This window comes from Epinephelus lanceolatus, chromosome 1, assembly GCF_041903045.1.
Source record: "Epinephelus lanceolatus isolate andai-2023 chromosome 1, ASM4190304v1, whole genome shotgun sequence".
NCBI classification, from domain to species: Eukaryota; Metazoa; Chordata; class Actinopteri; order Perciformes; family Serranidae; genus Epinephelus; species Epinephelus lanceolatus.
The window spans coordinates 23,136,417-23,156,325 of record NC_135734.1 but is presented as its reverse complement, the minus strand read 5'-3'; the positions used below and the strand labels follow the sequence as shown (position 1 = coordinate 23,156,325).

Sequence of the window (19,909 nt, the reverse complement as noted above, 5' to 3'; positions counted from 1 at the left end):
ACTCTCACCTGTTTTATTATAAAGATATGAAGACCGAATAATGGACCAAATGATTTGGCAAAATGGACACATTCCCCGCAGATCATCACACAGGCTACTGATTCGTTGGACTTTATTTCATTTGAACCTTACATTCTTATCCTGCAGTGGTCTATCATTGCAGCTTTAATAAAAAGCTAATAACTCGGCAGCTCTTGCCGTACTTATTCCGTGGATCAGGGGTAGAGGGGGTAACTGGGGTGTGAAATAGACTCCAGTTAGCTGATGGACACATGAAAAGACTCGGATGGTTGGTTGTCACTCACACCGCCGGACCCGCCTTTGCTCCATCTGAAGTGAAAATATGAATCTAAATAGCCTGGAAAATGCATTTTTCTCCCAATAGTTCCCAGAAGTGTACGGGGGCATCATCACAGGGAGTCATTTGAAGCGCAGATAGTGCACACTGCCATGCCTGCTCCTCCGTGAGGTAGGAGGGGTTGTAGTGACGCTGTTATCCAATGGGCACCGGCTTCCTCCGGACGGAGCGCAGCACCTCTGTCTCAGCGGCACTTTTGCGCCAGACAAGTAGGGACGGCCGTTCACTCAGCACCCGAGAAGAAGAAACAGGGCTCCCGGAATTACTGAGGTGTATTTGGCGAAGAAGACTCATCTCTTTCCCCCTTTTTTCCCTCCTTACACGCGATTTTGCAAAGATGAACGTTGGCTGCGTCATCCTGGCGTGCACCTTACTTGTGGGCGCATCCTCGGTAAGATGAGTTCATTTCTACACGTCTTTTCGGCTAACAGTACAGTGGAAGTGCTGCACTGCTGTAGTGCTTTACTTGGGCTTTGCAGCGCGCTGCATGAGCCCATGAAAGTGGCTGTGAGAGGCTCACTTTCCCCCGCAGCGTTGCGCTAAAGGCAACATGATGCGTGTAATCGAGCTTAATACGGCGACGTTTAAGGTCAGGAGAAATATTTTTGTCTAAGTGTGGTGGGAAAAAAAGTCACTGACAACTCTGTACACCAGCCTCCCCATCCTCTCGCCTAAATAAACTGCAGTGCATTATTGCAGAGGACAGTGGTTTCTGGAGGGGCTTCTCGTTCTGTTGGCTGCGATCAACTTGGTTTACGCACGTTTACGCACTGTCATTTCTCCCTTTCCACATTTTTTTGGTTAAAGGCTCAGTTGACGACTTGGTTATTTGGTCTACTGCTTATTTAGGAATAATGATTTAACGAATAAATCAACAATGATGAAGAGCTTACCCTACTTTATTTCCAAACTTAGGCAAATGATGCTCTAAAAGCAGTTTTATTTCCCAAACGTCTACAGTAGTAGTTTGTTGAGCTTTATTGATGTGCAGTCAGGGAAATGCTGAGTTGCCTGCATAATGCAACAAAGTGCAACATATTTCCTTCACAAAATCATAAACAGATGTGATGAATTAGGTGTGTCGCTGTAAGTGCATTCTGTCGAGAATGAAATGCCTGCTGGAAGAGCTCTGTGCCTGCTGCAACTAGGCTTTATATCAGCAGTATAATTTAATGCATTTGGCTTTTTTCTCTTTGCTCTTTTTTCATACATGCACACACACTGTGCGCTCTCTCTCACACTCTCCAATCAGCATGCGGTATGGATGTTTAGGTTAAACATTTCCTGCATGGCTAGCCACAGTCATCATCTTTATAATGGTTGTCACTGACGTCATTATCATTTTTATTTCATTCAACATGTGATGATCATCACGGTAACATCTGTAATGGTAGTGATGATTGTTATGACACACTGTGCAGGTCCAAGTGTGGCATGCTGTTGTCTGAAGCAAATCACTCACTGTATCCTGAGAGACTGTGAGGCTCAATATCAGTCTGAAAAGGCTGTGAGATCAGCTTGTGACCCCATGGCTGCAAGTCAATTTGCCAATGCTTAACAGCCCGTCTTGTTTTATTCCTCAGGGGAGTAAGGCAGGCCAGCCCCTCAAACCCCCGTGCAGACCAGGCTTCTCCCAGAACTTCTACACAGTGATTGTCTCTAGAGACGTACTGCACGGCCAGAGCATTCTCAAAGGTAAGCCCGCCACTTGCTGGTTCTCATTTATTGACTGATGATATTTTCTCTCCTGTGCTCAGATGTGTCCCCCAACCTTGTAGTTTGATTGAGTGAGTAAGTGTGTGTCTACATGTCTGCGTGTGTGTGTGTGGTGGGACATATATTATGGTGCGTGGCTTTCCATCACTCCTAAAGAAGGTCAGAACACACTCTGGTTGTGGGTGTGCAACATGAGCAGCTTCTGTTGAGCACAGACATGCAAATGTTCAGGCAAGTTGTTGTGAAGCTTGGGGTGAGAAAAATCTTGGGATGTGATTAAACACGACACAGTGCATTCTGTTCAGGAGTTGTCATTTGCTATGGAGTTTCATTGATGAATGAACACCTAAATTACACTGATTGCAGTTAGAAAAAAAAAAACTCCTTTTTTTTGATTGACTAAGCAGCAGGCTGACAAAACAGACTAATTTAAATGGCTCGTTCCTTACTCTGCATGTTTGCAAATGGAAGCCCAAAACTTTTATTTTATTCCCACAGTGCAAGCCCTTTTTATTCTTTCTTTTTTTTTTTGCGGAGAAATTCAATTCTGTTTTCATTCGCTCCATTTCTTTTCAGAGCAGGCAGTGTACTGAATCTAGTGTGAGGTTCATCTCCTGCCATTTGAAATTATGCTGTGGTTTCTTCAGCGTGTTTCTCTTCTATTTGCTGGTGAATCTTTGCCATAATGGAAAAAATCCTTCTCATTCGTGTCCTAGGGTCCCAATTTGCATAATGAGCAGACAAACAAAACCTTTGATGTTAAAGGTCCAGTGTGTAGGGTTTAATATAAAAAGCATGTTTCCTTTAGTTTATAATCACCTGAAAATAAGAATCGTCATGTTTTTGTTATCTTAGAATGAGCCGTTTACATTTACATAGAGAGTGGGTCCTCTTCCATGGAGATGGCCATATTGCATTGCTATGTTTCTAGCCCAGAATGGACAAACCAAGCACTGCCATTTGCACTTTTTGCCTTGACCACTTTAATTAGCAGCCTCTTGGCAACGAGCAGAACAGCATCAGAAAAACACCAAATTTTAACGTGAAACTGTTTAATTTTGTGTTTGTGCCACTGCAAGTCACCGGGTCCGTTTGTTTTGGAGAGGAAGAGACCTCTGTGGATAATTCAGCTCCTGGTAAAAACCTCCTGAAAGTCTGGATCTTAAGTTATGAGAGAAAAAAGGTGAGCACACCTTAGCAGATGCTGGGTTAGCAGCCCCTCTGCGACAAGACCAAACGGCATTGGTAAAACACAGAATTTTATACTGATTTCTACTTGTTTAATCCTCGGGTCTGTTTGTTTTTAAGAGGAAGAGACCTCTGCGGAAAATTTGGCACCTGGTAAAAACCTCCTGAACAATGAACACTGAAGAAATATTAAGTTTAGTTCATGCTTGGCCCATTGGAGAAGTTTCACCTGGTTGTGATCTGTATCATCAGAGATAGATGCCACTAAATCCTACACGCTGCGCCTTTAACTGGATGTGCTTCTCTAACATGTTATATCTAAAGCTCCACACTACAATGAAGAAATTGCCCCCAAGATAAGGAGTGCTCCAGCATTTTTCATATTTTCATATCCACACTGTGGAGTTCTAAGATAAAAGGTGGAGGGACTTGGTTTTATTAATATGGGCCTAATATTTAGGTTGTTCCACACTTACTCCCATTTCTTCCCTCTAACCTATTCTACACTGTTACTCATACTTGTGGGCAACATCTCAACAACAGTGTACAATAAGCTCAGCTCTCTCCTGACACTTTGCCTTTATGGCCAAATATTTGTCTATTATTATGTGAAACACTGTTTGCCAGGAGGAAATGGCATTCTCATTGTAACAGCTGTTTGAGTATTTTCCAGGCTGCAAGCGAAACAATTGACTTATTCTGGAGGTTATTTTGTTATTTAGGAGGCTGACAAGGACAGTGTAGGCGGTCAGTGGGGAGTGAGCTTGCCTGAAGGGGCTCGGGGCTCAAGGCTTCTGCCTGTTTGGAAATGGGCTGAGGCGTCCTCGCTGACCCAAACAATGTTATGAGAGAATGATGTGTCGAGACAGATAGCATATGCTGGTTCCTAATCCATGTTTGTGTGTGCTATATGCACGTCTATCTCGGGGGAATGTTGTGCACACGTCTTGGTGTACATATTAGCCGCTAACAGCTAAAAAAAGTTACAGCAAAGCTTAACTGCTTCAATTTGATTTACCTTATGTGCTACATCAGCGCCAGCTTTTGATCCCATATTACCTTTGCTTTCAGTCTCTTGGTTTCATTTTCTCTGTGTTTGTTCTTCGTGAAAATCAATCTGAGAGCCATGCTGTCCTCCCAGCTGGCCACTCAAATGGATAGGGGCTGCAGCAGCTTACAGTAAGTCCTCATGCAATGATGAATGTGCGGGGGCTGGCCTTACTGAAGGTCTGTTTTCTATACAGTAGGATACAAAGCGGGAGGAAGCCTTTAATACCAACGCCACAATATGTATAACCTGAAACTGTCACTTTCCATGAAAATGAATGGGCCAGGGATGAGATGAGGGAGGTTGTGGGATGCTCCAGAGCTGGCTAGGGGGTTGCTGGACCGCTGTGGGCCGTGGCTGTTGTCTCCCTGGAGAGATAGACAGTGAGCGATGGGGGAAGGACTAAAGAGCTGTGGCCCAGCAGGTGCAGTGCGAACCAGGCCTCTGTTTCCAGTCGCTGAACAATGTGTGGACCGCAGCTCGTTTCATGCTGAGGTGGAAGGAGGAGTTGTTCCTTTCCTGTTTTATTGTTTTGATCGTGTGTGGGTACTTTAGGACTAACTAACATTTTTGATGTCAGGTTCATTTGTACCGATCTGAGTTAACTAAATGTGTTAGAAATATTTTTCCTCGATGCTCCAGCTACGTAAGCCCTATACACAATGGTGTTTTATCACACCTCCTGTTATGACTGACTATTTTCCAAGGCACACTGCAGGGTTTCAAATGTTCGAATGTGTTTAAGGAAGCACCATGGGATAAAGAATAGAGCTGACAATAAAGGTGTGACAGGACATGGGGGGTGATAGAGCGATGGGGAATGATACGCAACGAAGGTCCCCTGCTCGATGCAAATCAGGGATGTTGCAATTTATGCTCGACACCTTGAACACAAGAACATTAGGGCACTCCTGCAATTTCATCTGCAACAAAAACAGTGATACAAGTTGTACATGGTTTTTGAGCCTGTGTGGGAGGTTACATTTCTCAACCCACAAAATATTATCATAGACTGTTTAGATTAATGGATGTAGTCACCGTGACGTCACCTATTGGTTGTGGACTCCTGTTTTGAGAAGGTGAGAAGTTGGAGTTGTGGAGGAACGAGGAATAGAAGGGGGGGAGAAGCTATAGAGACCAAAACCATCTTTGCACCAGGCTGTAAACATTTATTTCTGCTGTAATGTTGGGGGTCTATCAGGATTGACTCGCTTCTGGAGCCAGCCTCAGGTGGCCATTCGAGAAACTGCAGTTTTTTATACCTCTGCATTGCATTCCTTTATAGCCAAAAAATGTCCACTCAGCAGTTCAACCAGAGTGTGATGTTCGCTTCTCAAATAGTTTCTTTTTGATATGTTTTTCAAAGTCAAAAAAGGTCAAACTCTTCAAGTTGAGAACCTTTAGAAGTCTCATATAGATGTGTCTATCTGGAGAGAGATGTTTTTTACTGGACAGTGACAAATTGACAATCAATGGAGACCAGTGCTGCTGCACCAACATTCAGAAGTCTAAAACACAACAGCATTGCTTTGAAAATGGTCAGCAGTGATTTAAATGATAGTAAATTAGCAGTAAGTACACAACATTTGCTAAAACATTAGTATGGTCCTTAAACATTGCTTCTTTCCTATAGTGTCCCCTGTAGTGAAGTGTCTGGTCAAGACTTGAAAGGTCATTTTTGAATAGTAATACATCATTCAGTGCCCCCTTTGGTTGTTCCTCGCTGGCTTTATAGGTTAAAAAGGCTGTTATTTCTTTGTGGTTGACCATAAAAGACCTTTGTTTAACTAACTGACAAATCTCTGCGCTGCCGCTAAGTTGTGCTGAATAAATCATCCCATGCTCCCATGGAGATGTTTGTCTGAGAGCTGGATCAGGATTGGAGGGGGAGGCTGTGGCACACAGGCAAGCAGACAGCCGGGCCTTGAGTCGTGGTCCGTGCAGATTCTCGCTGTGGGCAGATAAGCCATGAAAAGAAATATTCTGGTGATTGCACATCGCTGTGTAAACCATCACCTCGCTCCAAGAGCCGGAACAGACACCTAGGAACACGGACAAGGGGATGTGGCCTCAGCACAAAAGAAATTGATTTGGAATACAGTTCAGTCAGGATAGTGTCTCTTTAAGTCACTGTCAACCCATATTTGAAAAGACAGCAGTGATGAGTTTTACCCTTTGCCCCTCGCCAGTCCTTAGAGACAGTGAACAATGCTGCTCTGTGTGATTTAGATGCCCGTCTGGCTGCATATTTTGCTTTATGTCGCCGAGATTATGTGACAGAGAAAATGACTTTGATGGATTTGCTGGATTGGTGGAATCTTGTTTTTGGAGAGAAATCGATGTCAGTTTTTCAATGTCGGGCTTTAGAAATGCAGCAGAGGGCCACTTTGTTGTGGGCAAATGAGATAAATAAAAAATAAGGGATGATAACTAACTGTTTTCTGGCAGACAGCATCACAAGAGATGTTTGTATTCCTTAACCAAGCATACAAAAGCTTTTCATAAAGCCCGTGCTTTGCCACCTCGACTCCACGCTGCCCTTTCAAAGAGAATGGGCTTGTTTTCATTTTCTGTCCCTGTGTTGTCTCTTGAATCTCAGGAGATGAACTTGCTCTATGAGAGAAAAGTCACAGTTGGGTGTCTTTTCCTTGGTTCCTTCATCCCAGGGCTTTTAATTTAAAATTGGGTCTTTCTTATTGCGGTTAAAAAATTGCACACTCTGTACTTTAATCTAAAAGATTAATTTAAGGAGGATCATGCCTCCATCCACTATTTGCTTTCGGCTTGGATTTCCTATTGTTTAATTCCATCTCTAAAAGTTACACACACAAAATGACTTGTAACATGACCCCAATTAGACTACAGCAGGAAAATCTGGCAAGGAGCCATATCTGCTTTGAAACAGCCAGCTTGCCGTTCGCTGTGCTGTGGAGAACTCCTGACTCCTAACCTACTATCCAAAGTGACAGGGCTTTCATAAGTATGTCCAGACCCAAGAACTAAAGGGGGGGGGGGGATTATGTTTCCAGGCATTTGATAAGCGGGATGCCATTTTCCCTCTGACTCACGAACGTCTCTCTTGTCCTCCAGAGAGTCTTTCATCTCTGCAGCCAGGACCTGCAGTCTGTGGCGAGCTGATAGAATACAGGTACAGAAGATGAGCCACATCATTTCTCTTTATCTCACCTGCCTTCTTACCAAACCAAGCTACGCTCCTATATCCCTCAAACTCCCTACAACATGACATACATGCTGAGCCAATTCCATCAAGCAAGCCACCCAAGATATAGTACATGTCACCGCACAATCCTTTTCATCCTGTTTTGTAGTCATTTCCTCAGTGGAGGTAGTAAGTAAAAAAGGGGGTTCTGATAGATGGGAAACCGGCTGTCAGCAGAAATATTATTGCCTCTTGTCAGGAATGTGAATTTTATTAGTTCTAGTGCACTGATCTCCACTGAGCTCCTCTCGCTGTGTACTGGTATTGGTATTAGCTTCAGTCTCATGGTTAGTCGCCGGGTCACGGCATATGCTCTCCGAGAGTTTCATTACAACACAGATAGTTTCATTGCTTTCCCATGCGGTGCCCACTGAGAAACGGGCGTGATTCATCTCGACCTCCTTGCTTGTCAACGTGAGGAGCTGTCAGAGACAAACCTGACGTCTCAGACTCCCGCTGCATTTTCAAAGCGCTGTGCACGGCCTCTGTTTGCACTCCACTGGGTGAGATTATGCAGTAGAACTACATTTCCTGACAAAACAGAGGTGAGCTAATTGTGCCCTGGATTCTGACCTTCAAACAAAGCTATCAGCGGTATTATCAGACCTCAGATTGCATCTGCAAAAGCTGGCGGCCGTGAGTTAAATCATGGAGTTATTATAAGGGGAAAAGAAGAAACTAGGCACTTCTTATGGTGATGGCCAAAAAAGAGAGTCCTTGGCAAGGGCTTAACGGATAAGAAGGAGACTGTGTTGGAGGAGGAACTAGAGACTTACTACTGTATTTCTGGAGTTGAGACAAGGGCAAATTCATAAAAAAAACATTTATGGATGAAGTTGAAAGTGGTCTTGCGTGTTTCTTAGAAACCGTCTCTAAATTACAGTTTAACCTGCCTGATGGATGCCTCGCTCAACATATACTATCAAAGAAAGTAGCAAAAAGGAGTCTTTTTAAGAAGTGAACATTGTGTCTACCTTTGACGACCTTGCATTTTTTGAATACCATTTGCATTTGTTATCAAAAACCTTTTTCTTTTTTTCTCATTGGCCGCCCTCCCTCACAATCAATGTGTATTAGCGCTTTGCATCTCTGTGCCCTTTAACGATCTGTGGGCTTGATTGAGACTCTATTGGCTTTTTTGTTGCAATGCAGAAATGAACAATTTTCCCACTGGGAGACCTCAGCTTCACCTTTCAGCTGTAAGTGTAACTCACAATCTACCAGTTCATTACAAAGGTTCCCTCCCTCCTCTGGGCTCGCAGGATTTACATGCATCTGAATACAAATCAGGTCTTCAGCATTGAAGTGGTGTTTCTTCAGCTCAAATTAGTCACTTGTTATCCTGTTATCCTGCTTGTTTGTATTGTCATGACAATGCACACTTCAGTGTCATTTAGGTGGATTATTGGATGGTTAATTATTATTACAATTAATAGAAAAACAGATAGGGCTTTATCTGCAGTAACCCTGCAATAGAAAGTGAAAAGAGGAGAGCAGGCGCTCACTGCAACACTCGCCTCTTGGAAAATAATGTGAAAAGCTCAGTTTGAACCAATTTTCCATTTCTGTTATCATCAGTCAGAAATTGTGGCTTTTCAAAGCTGTGATTGGCATTGAGTCATGCCTAGCTTTTTTCCTCCTAGAAATAAAATACATTGGGAAATAGAAAAGCAAGTGTTGAAATACTGTATAGAACACATTTCTTTCGTCGTTTATCTACCTACAGTATGTGGCCATTACCAGCTAGTTTCTCTAGTCAGCCTCCATCAGATTCTTGTGTTCCACTTCTGGGCATGACAAGAAGCCCTTTTCAGTTCAGGTCAGTTCGTTACATATTAGGGCGGTTATTTTTGTGCTTCGATTATCAAAAGTTGTGGATGGTAACGATGAAACTGTTCCATTCTGTACTGTATTTTCATCACCTCTCTGCTGAGGTACCAGTACACCAATCCGGTCGGTTAATAGAGAATCTACACTCTACACTCATACTGGACACTGACTACAGTGAACTGTAACCACTGTTCCTTCCCATGGTGGCATATTTACATACATTAGTCAACCATAAGTATAAAATGAGAGAATGTTTTGCTGCGTTTTCATCTTTACAAGTGTTTAAAAAAATATGTGGACGATAAACAATGTGCTGACATCATTGATAAAGAGGAAACACAGTAAGAGCTGGATGGAGCTGTGACGTGACCATTACCATGTGGTAACAACCAACCTACATAAAGATTTAGGCACCTGTTCATATGGGTTACAAACTGTACAGTTCCAAGGGTACTATGCTGAAAGTGTTTGGTGGAGACACACCTTTTTAATTATTGTGGAGAGGATCTCTAACAACTCAGCCAGTTGGAGAGGATCCACAAGTCCTCAGATGTATCTAGTCCTCCTCCTGGACACTAAAAGGACAGGTGGAGGAGGGGAGTTGGAGACTGAGGCCAGGGGGAGCTAGAGGTAGAACCATAAGCTCATCAGTGTTGGGAAAGTTACTTAAAAACTCTACTAATTACTCTGTTTCTTACGCATTACTCATTAATTACATGACTTTGCTAATTGCTCAGCAGCAAAATTAAGCTAGTAAAAAAAGTAAGCAAGTGTTAAATGACTTTACTTTTGTACTCCCAGCCCAGTAAATGTTCATTTAAACAAGCTTCCCCACCTGCTCATCTCATCTTTTGTAACTAACGTATAAAAAAGGAGACATTGTGTTTTAACAAGCAGCCCTACAATTTGAAGGGATTTACTGAAACTGTAAAGCTGTGGGGTTCACACACTATCCAGCTCCTGTCAAAACTGGGTGATTCCTCCCTACAACATGTAAATAAGACAACTTTGAAATTGCTTGAGGCTGTATCACTTCTTACCGAGTGGCACGTTGCCCCTTTTGTTGGAGGCTAACACCTCTGTCCCTTGTGCCAAGCTACCAGGGCAGTCTGTCCGTGAGCCCTCCAATCGAGCTCCTGTAAAGACAGCAAACAAGCTGATCCTCGTTTGCAAATTTTACAGTCAGTATTTACTGAGTGATGAGGTGTGAGAATCTATGAGAATCTCCACCTGCCCTCTCTCTTAGTTTTTCTCTCCCGCCCCCTCTTCATTCCTGAGTCAGGGGCTCAAAGTGACATACAGCCTCTCACTTTATTGATGAATTACGGCCAAGCGGTTTGACCTTGTGTTGCCTTTTGACCTCTCGTGTTCTCCAGCACTCATATCCTCAGTCTGCAGCACTGCACGAGATGAAAAACATGGCCCAATCAAAATGATTTACGTTTGGCTTGACTCAACACATAGATCCTTCTAAGCTGCTGAATGCATCTCCAGAGGGCCACTCTGTATTGTACTGTACAGCCATTTCTGAAGCCACAGGGCTTTTGCTATTCTATCGCCTTAATTAAAAGACTACACTGTCAAGATGCCTTTGTTCTACAAACTCTTATATCAAAAAGGTCCCATGCCAGAGAGCAGCTTGTGCTCGACTTTGTCCTTTGGATTAATTCAGCCTGGAATCTATATTTGATCAGGGTGTTGGCGTGCTTTTGTTTTTACCATATTTTCTTGTTCATTTTTATTTAATGCGTAAACACAGTTATTTATTTATATGTGAGCACAGCATACTTTGTGCATTTGTGTGTTAGCGTGTGCATGTGTTTGTAGGCAGCGCTCCATCCCAGAGAGTGATTATCTTAAATAGAGAAATTAAAGGATTACAAACCAGCCCAGTAATCCAGCTGTCAATCTCACGACTCATTAGTAAGCAAAGGAGAGGGATGAGACAGAGAGAGGTGTACAACACACTGAGAGACACACCTGTTTATAGTGGTAAAGCTGTAAACTTTTTAATCTAAAAGGAACTATGATTTTCTGTACTCCCATATTAATTTACAACTTTCATCAGAGGCACTGATTTTACCTCAGCAGCAGAGATGTACTGTAGTGCCTCACAGTTTAAGGCCACGTCCAGTGAAAATCAAGTTTTTAACCTTGTTAACACGTCCATATAGTGTTTTAATAGGCTACAAGACATATCATGATTGGGTACCATTCACATTTGAACTGATACTAGTACCTGTACCCAGCGGTACCCTTTTTTTTCAGTACTTAACTTTCTCTGTAATTACAATTTAATTTTTAAACAAGCTGCAGGGAGGGTGAGTACACTAAAACACAATTCTGCTCCTCTGCTCTTTTCTAATCACACATAGAGCTAATCTTCTGTCTCTGTCTGCCTGCCTGTGTTTGTGTTGGTGTGCGTGTGTGTGTGTGTCTGCCTGCTCGTCTAGCTGTCATACTAGGGTATTACCAAAACAATATAGAAAAGAAAATAGACCAGACACTGCTACTATTTTGGCAGATCAGCACAGCTGTGATAGTTTTTGCTCTCTGGGAAGCCAACGGAGCAGCCACGGAGCTCCGGAGCTGGCGTCCTGGCTTCAGGGTGCTTCTGCTTCCTGTCTGAAGTTCAACCCAGCGGGTCTGCAGATATCTGTTGACGGCCTTGGAGCTCTATGGCAGGCTTCCAGGCTTTGGCTCGCTCCACGGCACTTTGGCCTCTTGTCTAAACCCAGCATTCTCAAACAGATGCGCTCTTAGGTGCTGACATTTGGCACCACTGTATTAACGTGAATTGGAATTCAGCAGTACCAACATATTATGGTCGGTACGCTTAAAAGTATCGAAACCCAACCCTAATCATGAGTTAAGTCAGCTGTCAGTGGCTGAGCTTTTCCACCTTGGAACTGCAGTGTACCAATGACAGTCTCAAAAACACAGATTCAGACAGCCAGGGTTTGTGATGCCACATATCAAAGGAACAGAGTTGGAAATTAGCACTAGTCACCTGCCAAATGCTGGTAAAATCACCAGCCAATATAACAATGGTAAATTGGCTGGTAGATTTTGCTATCCACCAGCCACAGTGGCAGGTGGACAACAGAGTTTATCCACAACCCTGCTAAGAAACCAATCCTGTCAGCTTGTGAAGTAAAAAGTATTAGAGGAGAAGCCAGGTGTAGCTATGCATGTCAGAGCTGGTGATCACTCAGAAACAAGGTTTAATTTGTGAACACATTATTAGCTGTTTGGTGACAGTCTCATGTCTCAAAGGCTCATGTCATCTGTTAGTGTTATGTGTTTAGGTTTGTAGAAAGCGATGAGCAGAGTCAGAGGTGAGCAGGTACGCTTGAGTTGCAGGCAGCTGGCTGGTGGAGAGGCGGGGACTCATTTGCATAATCACAGATCTGTACATACCGAATGAGGCAAAGATTTAAAGTTACATCTAAGCTATTTTAAGGCATGAAGGGATTTTTTTTATGGGAAAATCTCATAAATATGTAATGTTGATGAACAGAGATGAGTTTTTAGGGCTTTAATCAATGCCAGGAGAGGAACTGTAGAGAAATATTTTCACTGAGATTTAACTGTAAAAATCAATTTTTCACAGACTGTTGAGATGTATAAAAATATGTGACATTTATTAAATTGCACATTTTGGTGTTAATATACTGACTGAAAACAACAGGGGGCTTTGATATTTCTCATAATTCCTGTTGAAAATTAGATTATTTGCACTCTTGATTGCAACTCAGCTCAATGCTCACAAGCTGACTGTCAGAAGAAGAGACGTCACGCTACTCAGCTGCCTGGATTGAGGACATTATGCTGCATTAGGATATGCTCTGGAGCCTGACTCTTTTACATCAGAATCCCTTTCAAGGATTAACATTGTTACTGTACCTCTATACTCAACGTATATACCAAGTGCTATCAGAGTTTAGTTGGTGCTTGTTTCACTTTCCCTGCTATTCACTGTTTTAAATAGCAAATGAATGGGCACAGCAACAATTACATACACAGCAACATATAAACTGTGTGTGTGCAAGCTGCAGATTAGCCTTGGTGTTGAAAGATATACAGCATCTCTGCCATTTTTCACCAGGCTCTGAGGCACATAAAAGAAAACAGTTTGGGAAACGACAGCACCATAAAAGAAAATAGAAACACAAATCCTGACTCCATCATGGAAAAAAGGGCGGAAATTGCATCTCCTATGGCGGTGACGCTTTTTGGATTTGATTGTATCAATTTGCTGTCTATTTTGATCCAAAAAGCAGGCTGTGTGCAGGCTTATTTCCTCATGCACAGTGACTTGTGGATGCCCACTGCTGGGAACTATTTCTTATGCAGCTCATCTCATCTCATTTAATTTACATTTCACCATTTTCAGTTTTTTTTTTTAAGTTTTCTTTTTACAATTTTCACAGATTGTACTTCACTCATCGAGGTGTCTCTGTGTGAGTTTCAATCTATTTCCTCCCATGAAACTTCCCAATTAGGATTCAGAGGAAGCCGTTTCTTTTAATCATGTTTTCATGTTATAGAAAAGGTTTTGTTGTGCAGTTTTGCTCGATGTGTGTCACCTCCTGTGCAATGACTGGCTTACTTTGTTGAAAAAAATATGATTGTTACTACAGCAGAGGGAACTCAGTCACACTTTCTACAGACTGTCTGTTTGAAAGAGCTCATTCTGGCTTGGTTTCAGATGGCTGATTTGGAAATCACAATACGGGACCATGCTCCATCCTGTTGTGATGCAGATTTGTCTGTGGGAGGCCGACAAATCTGCAAATATGCTTTGCTGACCAGAATAAACAGAAGATGTTCTGCTGTGGAATTGTAATGCAACTTAATCCATTCTGTCTCCCGCTCCCTCTCATCTCCAGCACTAATGTCAGTAAAGAATTGGAATTTTTTTTTTCATGTTTTTATCACTTACTTTGCTTTCTTACCATGAACACATTATCTCAGCTGTCTCTCTGTATGTCGCTTTCTCTCTCTCAAAACCTGCGGGAGCTCATCATGCTACCTCTGACTCCCTTATGAATCCATTTCCTCAAAAACTAAGACACCAAACGAAGCACGACTTACTTGTCTGATTTATATTTAGAGCTGCACTCAAGAGCAGGTCACATACACATGTTGTATCCCAGGCACATGCGCACACACACACACACACACACACACACACACAGAGTGACACACACTTCAACACTGTAGAGGTTAATGCGTTGTAGCAGGGGCCCCTGTAGGTATCTGCACAAATGTTAAATGTGTCATTATGCTATTAGCTCTGACCTCCAGATGGGTTTCGTCTACATTATAACAATCCACCTGCAGACCTGTATATTTCTGATCTCTGCTGGGGAACGTGCACATAGTTGAACTGCTGGGAAAAAAAATTAAAAAATAATTGTTGTGTCTTTTATACTGCTTGTTCACCTCTTGACCTATTTGTGTGTGAATTGGATAGAGGCGCATTGTAAATACCCGTGAGAAGATTATAGCCATCGGCCAGCAACAGTCAGAAATCCACATGAAACATCATTACCATGCCAAAGATGTCCCAGTTGCAACGCGTCTTTTGTTGTCTCTGCATAACAAGATGGAGGTTTTTTTTGTCAAATATGCTTAAGCTTGACGTTTGGCATTCCAGTCTTTATTTAGTAAGAGGCTAGTAATTCATAAAAGTACAGAGGAAAATCTGGGGTTGAGAACCCACTTTTTTGATTGAAATATGGGAGCAAATCAATAGAGCCCTCCTTTTTGCTGCCAACGTGCAACGCAGACACATGCTGGTAGCATCGATCACAGCTTAAGAAGAATCACAGTTTTCCTCCCCTGCTTCACTCTGTCTCTCTGTGTGCCTCCCCTCCCCTCTCCATTTCTTTCTCTTGTCTCTTTTCTCTCTGTTGCCTCGTATAGGTTTTCAGATAAAAATAATAGCTCTGAGAACCAACAGAGAAGAGAGGGATGGGGGGGGGGGGGGGGGGGGGGGGGGGGGGGGGGGTTGGTGTTGGTGACAGTGTTTGCGCTCTGCACCACAACCCAGCAGTGAGACAATAAGAGGCAGTCTGACTAACTGTGGCCTCTGGGAATAGAAGCCTTCTTATTGCCATAAACAGCAATTTAGCATGGGTAAAAGAAAAAACGGATGTAGCCATATTACTGTGTCATGATGATTACAGCCACCACAGGGCTGTGGCAAAGTGAATGATTGGCAGTTACATGCAGGTACCTATTTAAATGCAGCGTCAAATTTATAGCTGTGTAAACCAATCTAACATCAAGGCTAACCCAAATGATGACATGTCAGTGCCGCCGCAGATAAATGAGGGATGTTCAACACCAGCTCTGTAGTGTGGTGCTCTTTTATTGCTGATGCCTGTGTTTGTTGAAAACAGAGATTGTCATGTTGATGGAATTTGCATACAATAGTTCATGTCTGTACTGATTTGCAGCCCACAGGTTACTGGCTGAACATGCTGTAGTCATTTCTAATCCAGCCGTCTGCATTCTAACCAGAGGACATGGAAAGCTTTGAACAGCTCTCTAAAAGTATCATTCTGAAGCTGAGAGTTAAACGTCCTGGTTGAATAAGCTCTGCTGCCCTGCAGGGCCATAGGCCTACTGTGTATAACTCACCTGTCATGAATAAACATCAACCATCCGTAGATATCTGGTGGGTTTCCAGATTTCATGTGGTGAATCACGGCTTGATTTGCATTTTTGTAATGTTGTTCCAAGATTGTATTAAACTATTGAAATACCATGTGATGCTTTGACCACAGCGATGGCTGTGCTTGTTATTTTTAACCGATAGCTCTTCCTGCCTCGGTCAGGTTCAAGGCCCATAGAGCTCATTATTGTAGAGCTAGGGTGGATATTGGCAACAATACAAGACCCTTTTCCACCTTCAGGCCCTGCAGCATGTAAGATGAAAAATGAGGAGGAGTTGGAAGAAGGCCTGAACATCAGTGCAGTCATGTGTGTGATCTACAAGGCAAGCTGCATAACAGTGTATACAAAGGAATTACCTTAAACTGTGGGAATTTTCAAATGCATTGCAGTGTGTGGTGTTTACCAAGGTCATTTCCATGAAAATCTACTAGTACTGTCTGTGATGTTGAGTCATTGTGAAGATGTTAAAGTCAGAACAGACGTCATCAGACCAATATTGCGTCATCAACATCGTCATCAGCAGTCGCCCCCTTGTGGTTGAGGGATTGCAGTGTCACATAAGGAGAGAAACAGGAAAAGCTTTTTATAGCTAGTTGTGAAAGACATGAACAGAAGAATCCATATCCCTGGCTTTATAATAAAATAAAATTACTCGGATGATCGGCACTGCTTCCGCTTTGTGTGGCCCATAGAGCAGGCACACTGGAGATCCGGCAGGCCGAGCCGGCTATTTCTGGTTTAGTGCTGCGCTAACTTGAATGGGGATAAAGTAATTTAATTGTGCAGCTCTTCTATACTTTCTAAATGCATCAAATTCTGATTGTGTCATGACACAGATTTCGTGGGGGTTGTGATAATAGAAAAGATTTTCCACTGATTTACAGATGTCTTTTTTTGCCATATAAGTCCATAGGAAAAAGTATTTTTGGGCCACAGGGATGGATGTAATTCCAGTTTTTGGGCCACTTCAGAAATTCACTTTATGGCTGGCGCTCTTCTCATTGGCCTGGTTATTGGGGCCACCTTTGTTGCTGCCCTGTTAGCTTAGCTTTGACCTTAGCCTAGTTAACTGGATTAGCCTTTAGTCACGCACAGATAACGCAGCCTCTCGAATTATATTACAATGTTTATGTTAACTGTTTCCTTTCTTTTTGAGAAACTTGTCCATCAATTGAAACAGCTTATCTCTGCTGACATTACCTTGGATGTCAATGATGCTCTAGAGAGCGAAACCTTTTGGCTTGATAGCAGGCCTGTTAGCTCTTGTATAACCTTGTCACTAATTTTCCTGACAAACTGGGCTTTCTTGTCATAACTTAGATAGATTTTTTTAACGCAAAACTTGATATAGTTATTCAGAAATTGTTAACATTGACTTGAATAATTCCTCAATTTCAATTAGATTGTATGACAATAAAAGATGACATGCTTTTCCTTTTTTTTAGTGCTTATCTGAGGTAATTGCAGTGTGCGTGTTGATAATGTGCAGTTGTTTTGGTGGTTTGGTCATATGAGCATTGCTTTAGGACAGTTAGTTGTACTGTGGTGAGAGTCTTCCTCTGCTCCTCCTGTTGAATGCCTCTCTGCTGGTTTGGGGGGGTTTGATTTTACATGTCTGATGGAGCCATTTGTCGAACAACCTGAAAATGTTGTGTGTAGTTTACACATTTTGCACCCGTCCTGCCAAAAGTGTGTATCACAAGGTAAGGTGTAAGCTGCCTTTTTAACAGGAAAACTAATTAAAAGAAACTGCTGCAAGCTGAAAGGTTGAGCCAATTAAACTATTGTAATAACTGCTCTTTAAGGCACTTCTGTATTTAAATCAGTTGTAGTAACGTTAGTGCGGTTCGGAGAAGGCTGCACACAACACACATAGCCACACATGCCAAAATTTTTTTACTCCTAATTAATCCCAGTAAACATCTGAATACTTGCGCCTCAGTCCTAATTCACAGCTTGTGTTTTCCATTCTAATTTAATCAAATCTTTGCGTTCATTTCTCAGCTGCCAACAGAGGGGAAAATGCGAAAGAGTCGCTAACTTTGTCTTGTTAATAGGCATTAACAGAGACAGGCGGTGTCAGAATCTAAGCTGTACCCTGCAAGTACTGGAAGATGCTGTTTTCACAGTATTCTCTTAATCATCAGTCCCCCTCCAGTTATTCACGTGTTTAATATGCATAAGCTACATGCACTTGTCACAAAATTTAACTGTATGAACTGCATCCATAAAGAATTGGGAGTGTTACGGATATGCAGCCGACAAATTCTTGCATTACAGATGGTAAAGATGTGAGTGAATTGGACAGAGTGACCATTTACGCTGAATCTGCTCACACACACACACACACACACACGCACACAGACTGTCAAAGAGAAATACCAGATCATTTTATTTGCTGGTGTAATTCTATCAAGCAAAGACATCATCAGTAATGGATCACACATGGATCACTAGCCTTAAGCCTCCTCTCCTCTCCTCTCCTCTCCTCTCCTCTCCTCTCCTCTCCTCTCCTCTCCTCTCCTCTCCATCCCTCTGTCTCTCTGTTCTTATTTTCTCCCTCCCTTCGCCTTGGAAGACTTTTAGATCCAATTTGCAGTCCTCTCTGTGCCTGCGTTGCCATCTTTCTCAACTTCAGTGTATTCACCAGCCTGAAGCCCTGTGTGAACTTCTCTTCACACTCTGGAGATTGTATCTGTCGTTCCGTGGAGAAATGGAGCAAACAGGGGATAAGATGTTGACAGACACGCTTTTTACTCTTCTATAGAACATATCATACATGGTATATATATAGTTTTTGAACCTCTGCATTTTTACATGTGGATGAGTGTGTGCGCAGAAACACTTGAGCTTTCTCCAATTTTCAATAATCTTACCACACACCACCACAAGTCAGAAGCAGCGCCCTTGCAGGCTGCATTCTAAATACTCTCAAGGCTGGAGGCAAAGCAACATGAATTTCAATGAATTATTAAACAGGATTATTTATTTACTTCCTCCGCACCCTGAACCACCTAACTGGCAAATCTACATAGCATTTTTTCGAACCTGTGGCACATTTGTATGCATAATTTACTCTCATGGCTGAATATTTTCTTTAGGATGTCGAGTTTAGTCCATTTCCTGCACACCTTTGGGAATCAGCCTGGTGGACTTTGAATTGTAAAGTGCTGTAATTCTAATGGACTTTGATTGTACATTGCACTGCGCTTATCTTCATGAAGACATTGATTTTGAAACATCAATTAGCATAATTTGTTTTGCAGCCATCATCTGGTGCCTCTGAATTTTGGTTTGTTTTAGATTAATGACATTGTGTGAATCAAGTGGTATTGTTCTGGTGGGCGAGGATGTGCCAAATGCATGTGTGTGTCTGAGTGTGTGTGTGTGTGTGTGTGTGTGTCAGACTATGTTGGCAGTGGGAAAAAGAGATGAATAAGCGAGCAGAGGACTGGAGCCCTGCCAGCCCGTGAGACTCCGGCGCACTGCAGATGAGCCAAACCTCCATCCATTCACATGGAGCTCTTCATGGTGGGGCGACGACATGCTCCCACTGTCAGTGTGTCTGTCAGAATTTATGCGCTGCTACATGTTTATGCGTACTGTAATTCTTTGGCAGTTTCCATTAACAGATATTGAGCCATCTCAGAGGCATGATTAAATATCAATCTAAACCTCCTGAGCCAACAACCTTGGTTTTATTATGAAATTTAAATGAGAAAATCTCACCAATCTCATGGTAAACATCATTATGTATTTATAAAACCCTGCCTTGGATCATTAACGGCACAGCACACATCAAACATGGCACCTTAATAAATAGCTAACAGCCCACGTGTAACTGAAGCACAGAGTGTGTGAC

The 19,909-nt window shown here is 42.5% G+C and overlaps 1 protein-coding gene across 2 annotated transcripts in view; it reads left to right on the top strand.

Moving 5' to 3' along the window:
• The first annotated feature begins 476 nt into the window (after positions 1-476).
• cdh4 (cadherin 4, type 1, R-cadherin (retinal)) overlaps positions 477-19,909 on the top strand; it is a 267,007-nt gene continuing 247,574 nt past the window's right edge. Inside the window, exons 1-2 of one of the 2 annotated variants that reach the window (XM_033627295.2) lie at positions 477-749; positions 1,942-2,053. In XM_033627295.2, coding sequence (XP_033483186.2) covers positions 501-749; positions 1,942-2,053 — 361 coding nt within the window. In that variant the 5' untranslated portion in view covers positions 477-500. The remainder of the gene's footprint in view (positions 750-1,941; positions 2,054-19,909) is intronic. The other variant, XM_033627296.2, reaches the window with a different exon arrangement.